The following is a 15,057-nucleotide window of genomic DNA, read 5'->3' on the forward strand; positions in this document are numbered from 1 at the left end:
TCCACGGCTCCGGCACTGAGCTTCTGCTCGCAACACACTCACAAAACACACACACACACCACATTCTACGGCTCCGGCACTGAGCTTCTGCTCTCAACACACACACACACACACACACACACACACACACAGATAGAGCTTCAGCTGTAGTATGTGGAAGCTACAAAACAGATTTCATGCTTAATTTCTACAGCATTTCTCTAACACTATGTGTAATGTATGTTCATAGGTTTCTTGAACATATGTTTATTCAGCGGCTCCTCAAGTACAAAATCATTCGTCCAGTCACATTCAGGATCACACATCAGCACTTACAGAAGTCTCGGTCTATCTGAGGGGGTTCACTCATTTTCTGACTCACTGACACTTTGATTGTTTTTTTCCTCACAATGTGTTTACATGTCAACAGGTGCATTTATCTGATATCGGCTTTTCAGATCTTTATCACATCCTGAGCCTAAAGGCACAATCCATCACACAGATTCTGCTTAGCTTCTGCTCTTAATCACAGGTTCTGGTTTAAATGAAAGGATATGAGATATTCACAAACACTCTGTACACAAGAGCCATTCAGCAGTGGCTCTATCAGAGATCTCTTTATCACCATGATTCAAACAGAGGAAATGTGTCTGGAAAAAGTGTGTTCCTGAGGGACAATTCTTACTGAAGTGTGATAGTTATTGTCCTTCATTTAAACATCTTGAGCAACATCTCCCTCTTGTGGACAGCATGAAGAGGGTCACATAATAAAAGCTTTGTGCAAAAATACTGTATATTTAAAAAGACTACAGTTGATGCTATTTTTACCTTGGAAGAGACAGACTTTAAAAATATATTAAATTATGTCAAACTTTAAAGGGTTCAAGTGCTTCAAGCATGTCTTGACAGTTTGTGGGTAGGAGTTTCCAAAAGTTTTCAAATCTCCTTGTTCCTCCGAGGAATGATGATCTTGCGATATGTGCGTCTCTCTGAGATGTTGCGTCGGACCTTCACGATGGGCTGAGGAGGCGTCTCTAACTCCAGAGACGGGCTGGAGTGCGATCTCTTCATCCCGGGGTCTTCCTTGTCCTCCTCGTCCATCACTCCTGTCCACAATCCCTGATCCAACTCCATCAGCCGGTCTCCCACCGGTGAGTCCGACAGCGTCTGCCAGGCCTCCAGCACTCTCAGGTACACCTCGTAACGAGACTTCTGTAAAACACACAACAGAGACACACCTCGTAACGAGACTTCTGTAAAACACACAACAGACACACCTCGTAACGAGACTTCTGTAAAACACACAACAACAGACACACCTCGTAACGAGACTTCTGTAAAACACACAACAGAGACACCTCGTAACGAGACTTCTGTAAAACACACAACAGACACACCTCGTAACGAGACTTCTGTAAAACACACAACAGACACACCTCGTAACGAGACTTCTGTAAAACACACAACAGACACACCTCGTAACGAGACTTCTGTAAAACACACAACAGACACACCTCGTAACGAGACTTCTGTAAAACACACAACAGAGACACCTCGTAACGAGACTTCTGTAAAACACACAACAGACACACCTCGTAACGAGACTTCTGTAAAACACACAACAGACACACCTCGTAACGAGACTTCTGTGAAACACACAACAGAGACACACCTCGTAACGAGACTTCTGTGAAACACACAACAGACACACCTCGTAACGAGACTTCTGTAAAACACACAACAGACACACCTCGTAACGAGACTTCTGTGAAACACACAACAGACACACCTCGTAACGAGACTTCTGTAAAACACACAACAGAGACACACCTCGTAACGAGACTTCTGTGAAACACACAACAGACACACCTCGTAACGAGACTTCTGTAAAACACACAACAGACACACCTTGTAACGAGACTTCTGTGAAACACACAACAGACACACCTCGTAACGAGACTTCTGTGAAACACACAACAGACACACCTCGTAACGAGACTTCTGTAAAACACACAACAGAGACACACCTCGTAACGAGACTTCTGTGAAACACACAACAGACACACCTCGTAACGAGACTTCTGTAAAACACACAACAGACACACCTCGTAACGAGACTTCTGTGAAACACACAACAGACACACCTCGTAACGAGACTTCTGTGAAACACACAACAGACACACCTCGTAACGAGACTTCTGTAAAACACACAACAGAGACACACCTCGTAACGAGACTTCTGTGAAACACACAACAGACACACCTCGTAACGAGACTTCTGTGAAACACACAACAGACACACCTCGTAACGAGACTTCTGTGAAACACACAACAGAGACACCTCGTAACGAGACTTCTGTAAAACACACAACAGAGACACCTCGTAACGAGACTTCTGTAAAACACACAACAGACACACCTCGTAACGAGACTTCTGTAAAACACACAACAGACACACCTCGTAACGAGACTTCTGTAAAACACACAACAGACACACCTCGTAACGAGACTTCTGTAAAACACACAACAGACACACCTCGTAACGAGACTTCTGTAAAACACACAACAGAGACACCTCGTAACGAGACTTCTGTGAAACACACAACAGACACACCTCGTAACGAGACTTCTGTAAAACACACAACAACAGACACACCTCGTAACGAGACTTCTGTAAAACACACAACAGACACACCTCGTAACGAGACTTCTGTGAAACACACAACAGAGACACCTCGTAACGAGACTTCTGTAAAACACACAACAGACACACCTCGTAACGAGACTTCTGTAAAACACACAACAGACACACCTCGTAACGAGACTTCTGTGAAACACACAACAGAGACACCTCGTAACGAGACTTCTGTAAAACACACAACAGAGACACCTCGTAACGAGACTTCTGTAAAACACACAAAAACAGACACACCTCGTAACGAGACTTCTGTAAAACACACAACAACAGACACACCTCGTAACGAGACTTCTGTAAAACACACAACAGAGACACCTCGTAACGAGACTTCTGTAAAACACACAAAAACAGACACACCTCGTAACGAGACTTCTGTAAAACACACAACAACAGACACACCTCGTAACGAGACTTCTGTAAAACACACAACAGACACACCTCGTAACGAGACTTCTGTAAAACACACAACAACAGACACACCTCGTAACGAGACTTCTGTAAAACACACAACAGACACACCTCGTAACGAGACTTCTGTAAAACACACAACAGACACACCTCGTAACGAGACTTCTGTAAAACACACAACAACAGACACACCTCGTAACGAGACTTCTGTAAAACACACAACAGACACACCTCGTAACGAGACTTCTGTAAAACACACAACAACAGACACACCTCGTAACGAGACTTCTGTAAAACACACAACAGACACACCTCGTAACGAGACTTCTGTAAAACACACAACAGACACACCTCGTAACGAGACTTCTGTAAAACACACAACAGACACACCTCGTAACGAGACTTCTGTAAAACACACAACAACAGATAAACCTCGTAACGAGACTTCTGTGAAACACAACAGACACACCTCGTAACGAGACTTATGTAAAACACACAACAGACACACCTCGTAACGAGACTTCTGTAAAACACACAACAACAGATAAACCTCGTAACGAGACTTCTGTAAAACACACAACAGACACACCTCGTAACGAGACTTCTGTAAAACACACAACAGACACACCTCGTAACGAGACTTCTGTAAAACACACAACAGACACACCTCGTAACGAGACTTATGTAAAACACACAACAGACACACCTCGTAACGAGACTTCTGTAAAACACACAACAACAGATAAACCTCGTAACGAGACTTCTGTAAAACACACAACAGACACACCTCGTAACGAGACTTCTGTAAAACACACAACAGACACACCTCGTAACGAGACTTCTGTAAAACACACAACAGACACACCTCGTAACGAGACTTCTGTAAAACACACAACAGAGACACCTCGTAACGAGACTTCTGTAAAACACACAACAGAGACACCTCGTAACGAGACTTCTGTAAAACACACAACAGACACACCTCGTAACGAGACTTATGTAAAACACACAACAGACACACCTCGTAACGAGACTTCTGTAAAACACACAACAACAGATAAACCTCGTAACGAGACTTCTGTAAAACACACAACAGACACACCTCGTAACGAGACTTCTGTAAAACACACAACAGACACACCTCGTAACGAGACTTCTGTAAAACACACAACAGAGACACCTCGTAACGAGACTTCTGTGAAACACACAACAGAGACACCTCGTAACGAGACTTCTGTGAAACACACAACAGACACACCTCGTAACGAGACTTCTGTAAAACACACAACAGACACACCTCGTAACGAGACTCAGGGACGTGCACAGGGGGGTTGCTCAGGTTGCCCGGGCAACTGCCCAAATGCCCTTTTCGACTCACGTTGCCCTTCCGAGAAAGAAAAAAAAAAAAATTGTTTGATGGATGCAGAATTTCACGTGGACATAGATTTGAAAAAAATAATACAAATAAAAAAATCGCAAAGCCTCATTCACTTCCATTCGGGCACCGAAAGTGAAAGTCAGTAGGGGACAAACTCTGTTTACGTGGCTGCAGCGCTGCACGTGACCGGCACCTGAGCTGCATGTCATGAATGAGCGTGGGCGCTCCCTAGAAGGAGATTGTCGCGGTTGTCGGTGTGAGGCATTTCAGCGTTGTCGGAAAAGGTGAGTTTGTGATATATAACAAACGAATGATCATCATTCATCATCATCAAGTTTTATGAAATTAATTAAAATCTTCATAAATCCAGCAGGCTGCGTTTGCCACGTTTAGCCTAAATAATCAGAGTCAGACAGATAGCTTGCAGACAAGCAGCCTAGCTAGTCTACAATTTTTTTGCATAGGCGTAATTGTATGGGGGGACAGGGGGACACGTCCCCCCCCAATATACAAAGGACAATTTGTCCCCCCCAATATTTGATCATACTGTATGATTGATTATGCGGGCAATATCGATGTCCGAAAATATAAAATCCCGGCCGGTCTATTTCCCAAATCCATTCGACTGGCCTTACTTACAGATTTCGCGCTCCTAACTCTTCTGTTTGTTTTTTTCCTAACTCACTGACGGTGCACGAGCTACTAAAGGTATAGGGAAAACATGACATGGATTTCAGGAGAAATAGGTTTTTGTTCATGTAGCCTACTATACATTAACAAAAACCTATTTCTTCTGAAATCCATGTCATGTTTTCCCTATACCTTTAGTAGCTCGTGCACCGTCAGTGAGTTAGGAAAAAAAAAAAACAGAAGAAGAGCTAGGAGCGCGAAATCTGAAAGACATTTGGCACATATATCTGAATGGTAAATATCCTGTATGTGGCTGACATAATCCCTTAGATAACGATGAATTTCACTAGAATTTCGAATTGTAGAATTTGTGAATTTCGACTGTAATACTATACACATACAGCTTGTATGAATGGGAGGGACTATTGACAAGCTATAGCCGACAGCTAGCTAACGTAACTGTACGTTTTTTCTCTCTCGATACCATCATATCAATTGATTTTGATTAATATGCGCGATAGGGATATTGATGTAGGGATTTTCATGACTCAAGTCATGTTTTTCTGTTATTATTAGTAGTTAAGGTGATTGAGTGCCGTATTTCAGTGTTTTACTTTGTGTATATATTTTAATAAAGACCCTGTTATTCTCAGTCCCTCATATAGCCTGTGAGTTATTTTTTTTCTTGGGGGGGGGGGGTGCCCTTTTTTCATGTCAGAGCAACTGCCCCTCAAAATTCCTGTGCACGTCCCTGACGAGACTTCTGTAAAACACACAACAGACACACCTCGTAACGAGACTTCTGTGAAACACACAACAGACACACCTCGTAACGAGACTTCTGTAAAACACACAACAGAGACACCTCGTAACGAGACTTCTGTGAAACACACAACAGACACACCTCGTAACGAGACTTCTGTAAAACACACAACAACAGATAAACCTCGTAACGAGACTTCTGTGAAACACACAACAGACACACATCGTAACGAGACTTCTGTAAAACACACAACAGACACACCTCGTAACGAGACTTCTGTGAAACACACAACAGAGACACCTCGTAACGAGACTTCTGTAAAACACACAACAGACACACCTCGTAACGAGACTTCTGTAAAACACACAACAGAGACACCTCGTAACGAGACTTCTGTGAAACACACAACAGACACACCTCGTAACGAGACTTCTGTAAAACACACAACAACAGACACACCTCGTAACGAGACTTCTGTAAAACACACAACAGACACACCTCGTAACGAGACTTCTGTAAAACACACAACAGACACACCTCGTAACGAGACTTCTGTAAAACACACAACAGACACACCTCGTAACGAGACTTCTGTAAAACACACAACAGACACACCTCGTAACGAGACTTCTGTAAAACACACAACAGACACACCTCGTAACGAGACTTCTGTGAAACACACAACAGACACACCTCGTAACGAGACTTCTGTAAAACACACAACAGAGACACCTCGTAACGAGACTTCTGTGAAACACACAACAGAGACACCTCGTAACGAGACTTCTGTGAAACACACAACAGACACACCTCGTAACGAGACTTCTGTAAAACACACAACAGAGACACCTCGTAACGAGACTTCTGTAAAACACACAACAGAGACACCTCGTAACGAGACTTCTGTAAAACACACAACAGACACACCTCGTAACGAGACTTCTGTAAAACACACAACAGACACACCTCGTAACGAGACTTCTGTGAAACACACAACAGACACACCTCGTAACGAGACTTCTGTAAAACACACAACAGAGACACCTCGTAACGAGACTTCTGTAAAACACACAAAAACAGACACACCTCGTAACAAGACTTCTGTAAAACACACAACAACAGACACACCTCGTAACGAGACTTCTGTAAAACACACAACAGACACACCTCGTAACGAGACTTCTGTAAAACACACAACAACAGACACACCTCGTAACGAGACTTCTGTAAAACACACAACAGACACACCTCGTAACGAGACTTCTGTAAAACACACAACAGACACACCTCGTAACGAGACTTCTGTAAAACACACAACAACAGACACACCTCGTAACGAGACTTCTGTAAAACACACAACAGACACACCTCGTAACGAGACTTCTGTAAAACACACAACAGACACACCTCGTAACGAGACTTCTGTAAAACACACAAAAACAGACACACCTCGTAACGAGACTTCTGTAAAACACACAACAACAGACACACCTCGTAACGAGACTTCTGTAAAACACACAACAGACACACCTCGTAACGAGACTTCTGTAAAACACACAACAACAGACACACCTCGTAACGAGACTTCTGTAAAACACACAACAGACACACCTCGTAACGAGACTTCTGTAAAACACACAACAGACACACCTCGTAACGAGACTTCTGTAAAACACACAACAACAGACACACCTCGTAACGAGACTTCTGTAAAACACACAACAGACACACCTCGTAACGAGACTTCTGTAAAACACACAACAACAGACACACCTCGTAACGAGACTTCTGTAAAACACACAACAGACACACCTCGTAACGAGACTTATGTGAAACACACAACAGACACACCTCGTAACGAGACTTCTGTAAAACACACAACAGACACACCTCGTAACGAGACTTCTGTAAAACACACAACAACAGATAAACCTCGTAACGAGACTTCTGTGAAACACACAACAGACACACCTCGTAACGAGACTTCTGTGAAACACACAACAGACACACCTCGTAACGAGACTTCTGTAAAACACACAACAACAGATAAACCTCGTAACGAGACTTCTGTGAAACACAACAGACACACCTCGTAACGAGACTTATGTAAAACACACAACAGACACACCTCGTAACGAGACTTCTGTAAAACACACAACAGACACACCTCGTAACGAGACTTATGTAAAACACACAACAGACACACCTCGTAACGAGACTTCTGTAAAACACACAACAACAGATAAACCTCGTAACGAGACTTCTGTGAAACACAACAGACACACCTCGTAACGAGACTTCTCTGAAACACACAACAGACACACCTCGTAACGAGACTTCTGTAAAACACACAACAGACACACCTCGTAACGAGACTTCTGTGAAACACACAACAGACACACCTCGTAACGAGACTTCTGTAAAACACACAACAGAGACACCTCGTAACGAGACTTCTGTAAAACACACAACAGACACACCTCGTAACGAGACTTATGTGAAACACACAACAGACACACCTCGTAACGAGACTTCTGTAAAACACACAACAGACACACCTCGTAACGAGACTTCTGTAAAACACACAACAACAGATAAACCTCGTAACGAGACTTCTGTGAAACACACAACAGACACACCTCGTAACGAGACTTCTGTGAAACACACAACAGACACACCTCGTAACGAGACTTCTGTAAAACACACAACAACAGATAAACCTCGTAACGAGACTTCTGTGAAACACAACAGACACACCTCGTAACGAGACTTATGTAAAACACACAACAGACACACCTCGTAACGAGACTTCTGTAAAACACACAACAACAGATAAACCTCGTAACGAGACTTCTGTGAAACACAACAGACACACCTCGTAACGAGACTTCTCTGAAACACACAACAGACACACCTCGTAACGAGACTTCTGTAAAACACACAACAGACACACCTCGTAACGAGACTTCTGTGAAACACACAACAGACACACCTCGTAACGAGACTTCTGTAAAACACACAACAGAGACACCTCGTAACGAGACTTCTGTGAAACACACAACAGACACACCTCGTAACGAGACTTCTGTAAAACACACAACAGACACACCTCGTAACGAGACTTCTGTGAAACACACAACAGACACACCTCGTAACGAGACTTCTGTAAAACACACAACAGAGACACCTCGTAACGAGACTTCTGTAAAACACACAACAGACACACCTCGTAACGAGACTTCTGTGAAACACACAACAGACACACCTCGTAACGAGACTTCTGTAAAACACACAACAGACACACCTCGTAACGAGACTTCTGTAAAACACACAACAGACACACCTCGTAACGAGACTTCTGTAAAACACACAACAGACACACCTCGTAACGAGACTTCTGTAAAACACACAACAGACACACCTCGTAACGAGACTTCTGTGAAACACACAACAGACACACCTCGTAACGAGACTTCTGTAAAACACACAACAACAGACACACCTCGTAACGAGACTTCTGTAAAACACACAACAACAGACACACCTCGTAACGAGACTTCTGTAAAACACACAACAACAGACACACCTCGTAACGAGACTTCTGTAAAACACACAACAACAGACACACCTCGTAACGAGACTTCTGTAAAACACACAACAACAGACACACCTCGTAACGAGACTTCTGTAAAACACAACAACAGACACACCTCGTAACGAGACTTCTGTAAAACACACAACAACAGACACACCTCGTAACGAGACTTCTGTAAAACACACAACAACAGACACACCTCGTAACGAGACTTCTGTAAAACACACAACAACAGACACACCTCGTAACGAGACTTCTGTAAAACACACAACAACAGACACACCTCGTAACGAGACTTCTGTAAAACACACAACAGACACACCTCGTAACGAGACTTCTGTAAAACACACAACAGACACACCTCGTAACGAGACTTCTGTAAAACACACAACAGACACACCTCGTAACGAGACTTCTGTAAAACACACAACAACAGATAAACCTCGTAACGAGACTTCTGTAAAACACACAACAGACACACCTCGTAACGAGACTTCTGTGAAACACACAACAGACACACCTCGTAACGAGACTTCTGTGAAACACACAACAGACACACCTCGTAACGAGACTTCTGTAAAACACACAACAACAGATAAACCTCGTAACGAGACTTCTGTAAAACACACAACAGACACACCTCGTAACGAGACTTCTGTGAAACACACAACAGACACACCTCGTAACGAGACTTCTGTGAAACACACAACAACAGAGACACCTCGTAACGAGACTTCTGTAAAACACACAACAACAGAGACACCTCGTAACGAGACTTCTGTAAAACACACAACAACAGACACACCTCGTAACGAGACTTCTGTAAAACACACAACAGACACACCTCGTAACGAGACTTCTGTAAAACACACAACAGACACACCTCGTAACGAGACTTCTGTAAAACACACAACAGACACACCTCGTAACGAGACTTCTGTGAAACACACAACAGACACACCTCGTAACGAGACTTCTGTAAAACACACAACAGAGACACCTCGTAACGAGACTTCTGTAAAACACACAACAGAGACACCTCGTAACGAGACTTCTGTAAAACACACAACAACAGACACACCTCGTAACGAGACTTCTGTAAAACACACAACAACAGACACACCTCGTAACGAGACTTCTGTAAAACACACAACAACAGACACACCTCGTAACGAGACTTCTGTAAAACACACAACAGACACACCTCGTAACGAGACTTCTGTAAAACACACAACAGACACACCTCGTAACGAGACTTCTGTAAAACACACAACAGACACACCTCGTAACGAGACTTCTGTAAAACACAACAACAGAGACACCTCGTAACGAGACTTCTGTAAAACACACAACAGACACACCTCGTAACGAGACTTCTGTAAAACACACAACAGACACACCTCGTAACGAGACTTCTGTGAAACACACAACAGACACACCTCGTAACGAGACTTCTGTGAAACACACAACAACAGAGACACCTCGTAACGAGACTTCTGTAAAACACACAACAACAGAGACACCTCGTAACGAGACTTCTGTAAAACACACAACAGAGACACACCTCGTAACGAGACTTCTGTAAAACACACAACAGACACACCTCGTAACGAGACTTCTGTAAAACACACAACAGACACACCTCGTAACGAGACTTCTGTGAAACACACAACAGACACACCTCGTAACGAGACTTCTGTAAAACACACAACAACAGAGACACCTCGTAACGAGACTTCTGTAAAACACACAACAACAGAGACACCTCGTAACGAGACTTCTGTAAAACACACAACAGACACACCTCGTAACGAGACTTCTGTGAAACACACAACAGACACACCTCGTAACGAGACTTCTGTGAAACACACAACAACAGAGACACCTCGTAACGAGACTTCTGTAAAACACACAACAACAGAGACACCTCGTAACGAGACTTCTGTAAAACACACAACAACAGACACACCTCGTAACGAGACTTCTGTAAAACACACAACAGACACACCTCGTAACGAGACTTCTGTAAAACACACAACAGACACACCTCGTAACGAGACTTCTGTAAAACACACAACAGACACACCTCGTAACGAGACTTCTGTGAAACACACAACAGACACACCTCGTAACGAGACTTCTGTAAAACACACAACAGAGACACCTCGTAACGAGACTTCTGTAAAACACACAACAGAGACACCTCGTAACGAGACTTCTGTAAAACACACAACAACAGACACACCTCGTAACGAGACTTCTGTAAAACACACAACAACAGACACACCTCGTAACGAGACTTCTGTAAAACACACAACAACAGACACACCTCGTAACGAGACTTCTGTAAAACACACAACAGACACACCTCGTAACGAGACTTCTGTAAAACACACAACAGACACACCTCGTAACGAGACTTCTGTAAAACACACAACAGACACACCTCGTAACGAGACTTCTGTAAAACACAACAACAGAGACACCTCGTAACGAGACTTCTGTAAAACACACAACAGACACACCTCGTAACGAGACTTCTGTAAAACACACAACAGACACACCTCGTAACGAGACTTCTGTGAAACACACAACAGACACACCTCGTAACGAGACTTCTGTGAAACACACAACAACAGAGACACCTCGTAACGAGACTTCTGTAAAACACACAACAACAGAGACACCTCGTAACGAGACTTCTGTAAAACACACAACAACAGACACACCTCGTAACGAGACTTCTGTAAAACACACAACAGACACACCTCGTAACGAGACTTCTGTGAAACACACAACAGACACACCTCGTAACGAGACTTCTGTAAAACACACAACAGAGACACCTCGTAACGAGACTTCTGTAAAACACACAACAGACACACCTCGTAACGAGACTTCTGTAAAACACACAAAAACAGACACACCTCGTAACGAGACTTCTGTAAAACACACAACAACAGACACACCTCGTAACGAGACTTCTGTAAAACACACAACAACAGACACACCTCGTAACGAGACTTCTGTAAAACACACAACAACAGACACACCTCGTAACGAGACTTCTGTAAAACACACAACAACAGACACACCTCGTAACGAGACTTCTGTAAAACACACAACAGACACACCTCGTAACGAGACTTCTGTAAAACACACAACAACAGACACACCTCGTAATGAGACTTCTGTAAAACACACAACAACAGACACACCTCGTAACGAGACTTCTGTAAAACACACAACAACAGACACACCTCGTAACGAGACTTCTGTAAAACACACAACAGAGACACCTCGTAACGAGACTTCTGTAAAACACACAACAGACACACCTCATAACGAGACTTCTGTAAAACACACAACAGACACACCTCGTAACGAGACTTCTGTAAAACACACAACAGACACACCTCGTAACGAGACTTCTGTAAAACACAACAACAGAGACACCTCGTAACGAGACTTTTGTAAAACACACAACAGACACACCTCGTAACGAGACTTCTGTAAAACACACAACAGACACACCTCGTAACGAGACTTCTGTGAAACACACAACAGACACACCTCGTAACGAGACTTCTGTGAAACACACAACAACAGAGACACCTCGTAACGAGACTTCTGTAAAACACACAACAACAGAGACACCTCGTAACGAGACTTCTGTAAAACACACAACAACAGAGACACCTCGTAACGAGACTTCTGTAAAACACACAACAACAGACACACCTCGTAACGAGACTTCTGTAAAACACACAACAACAGACACACCTCGTAACGAGACTTCTGTAAAACACACAACAGACACACCTCGTAACGAGACTAACAACAGACACACCTCGTAACGAGACTTCTGTAAAACACACAACAGACACACCTCGTAACGAGACTTCTGTAAAACACACAACAGAGACACCTCGTAACGAGATCGTAACGAGACTTCTGTAAAACACACAACAGAGACACCTCGTAACGAGACTTCTGTAAAACACACAACAGACACACCTCGTAACGAGACTTCTGTAAAACACACAACAGAGACACCTCGTAACGAGACTTCTGTAAAACACACAACAGAGACACCTCGTAACGAGACTTCTGTAAAACACACAACAGACACACCTCGTAACGAGACTTCTGTGAAACACACAACAGACACACCTCGTAACGAGACTTCTGTGAAACACACAACAGACACACCTCGTAACGAGACTTCTGTAAAACACACAACAGAGACACCTCGTAACGAGACTTCTGTAAAACACACAACAGAGACACCTCGTAACGAGACTTCTGTGAGACACACAACAGACACACCTCGTAACGAGACTTCTGTAAAACACACAACAGACACACCTCGTAACGAGACTTCTGTAAAACACACAACAGAGACACCTCGTAACGAGACTTCTGTAAAACACACAACAGACACACCTCGTAACGAGACTTCTGTAAAACACACAACAGAGACACCTCGTAACGAGACTTCTGTAAAACACACAACAGACACACCTCGTAACGAGACTTCTGTGAGACACACAACAGACACACCTCGTAACGAGACTTCTGTGAGACACACAACAGACACACCTCGTAACGAGACTTCTGTAAAACACACAACAGACACACCTCGTAACGAGACTTCTGTAAAACACACAACAGAGACACCTCGTAACGAGACTTCTGTAAAACACACAACAGACACACCTCGTAACGAGACTTCTGTAAAACACACAACAGAGACACCTCGTAACGAGACTTCTGTAAAACACACAACAGACACACCTCGTAACGAGACTTCTGTAAAACACACAACAGAGACACCTCGTAACGAGACTTCTGTAAAACACACAACAGACACACCTCGTAACGAGACTTCTGTGAGACACACAACAGACACACCTCGTAACGAGACTTCTGTAAAACACACAACAGACACACCTCGTAACGAGACTTCTGTAAAACACACAACAGAGACACCTCGTAACGAGACTTCTGTAAAACACACAACAGAGACACCTCGTAACGAGACTTCTGTAAAACACACAACAGACACACCTCGTAACGAGACTTCTGTGAAACACACAACAGAGACACCTCGTAACGAGACTTCTGTGAAACACACAACAGAGACACACCTCGTAACGAGACTTCTGTGAGACACACAACAATAGATTTGACAATCGTGCCAGTCCAAGTTAAAGTTGCCAAAGGCAATAAGACCATTAAAACCTACGCCTTTCTTGACCCAGGCAGTTCGGCGATGTTCTGCACTGAGAACCTCATGAATCAGCTGAATGCCAAAGGACGCAGAACTGAAAGTCTTCTACGTACGATGGGGCAGGAGAGACCTTTTAAGAGCTATGAGCTCACAGGTCTAGAAGTAAGCAGTATAGATGGAGGTGTGTCCATAGATCTTCCTAAAGTATATACCCAACCTAAGATTCCTTTGTCAAAAGAGAACCTACTCACTCACCATGATCTTGAAAAATGGCCTTTTCTGAAAGAAGCCAAACTGAAAAGAATCAACGCTGACATTGAGATCTTGATTGGAATTAACGTTCCAAAGGCAATGGAACCGTGGAAAATAGTGA

The 15,057-nt window shown here is 43.4% G+C and overlaps 1 protein-coding gene across 1 annotated transcript in view; it reads right to left on the reverse strand.

Moving 5' to 3' along the window:
- Nucleotides 1-208: 208 nt before the first annotated feature.
- LOC306995610 (uncharacterized protein) overlaps nt 209-15,057 on the reverse strand; it is a 32,492-nt gene continuing 17,643 nt past the window's right edge. Inside the window, exon 15 of the mRNA XM_079607367.1 lies at nt 209-1,191. Coding sequence (XP_079463493.1) covers nt 916-1,191 — 276 coding nt within the window. The 3' untranslated portion in view covers nt 209-915. The remainder of the gene's footprint in view (nt 1,192-15,057) is intronic.

The sequence above is a fragment of the Phoxinus phoxinus genome (assembly GCF_949152265.1).
Source record: "Phoxinus phoxinus genome assembly, chromosome: 3".
NCBI classification, from domain to species: domain Eukaryota; kingdom Metazoa; phylum Chordata; class Actinopteri; order Cypriniformes; family Leuciscidae; genus Phoxinus; species Phoxinus phoxinus.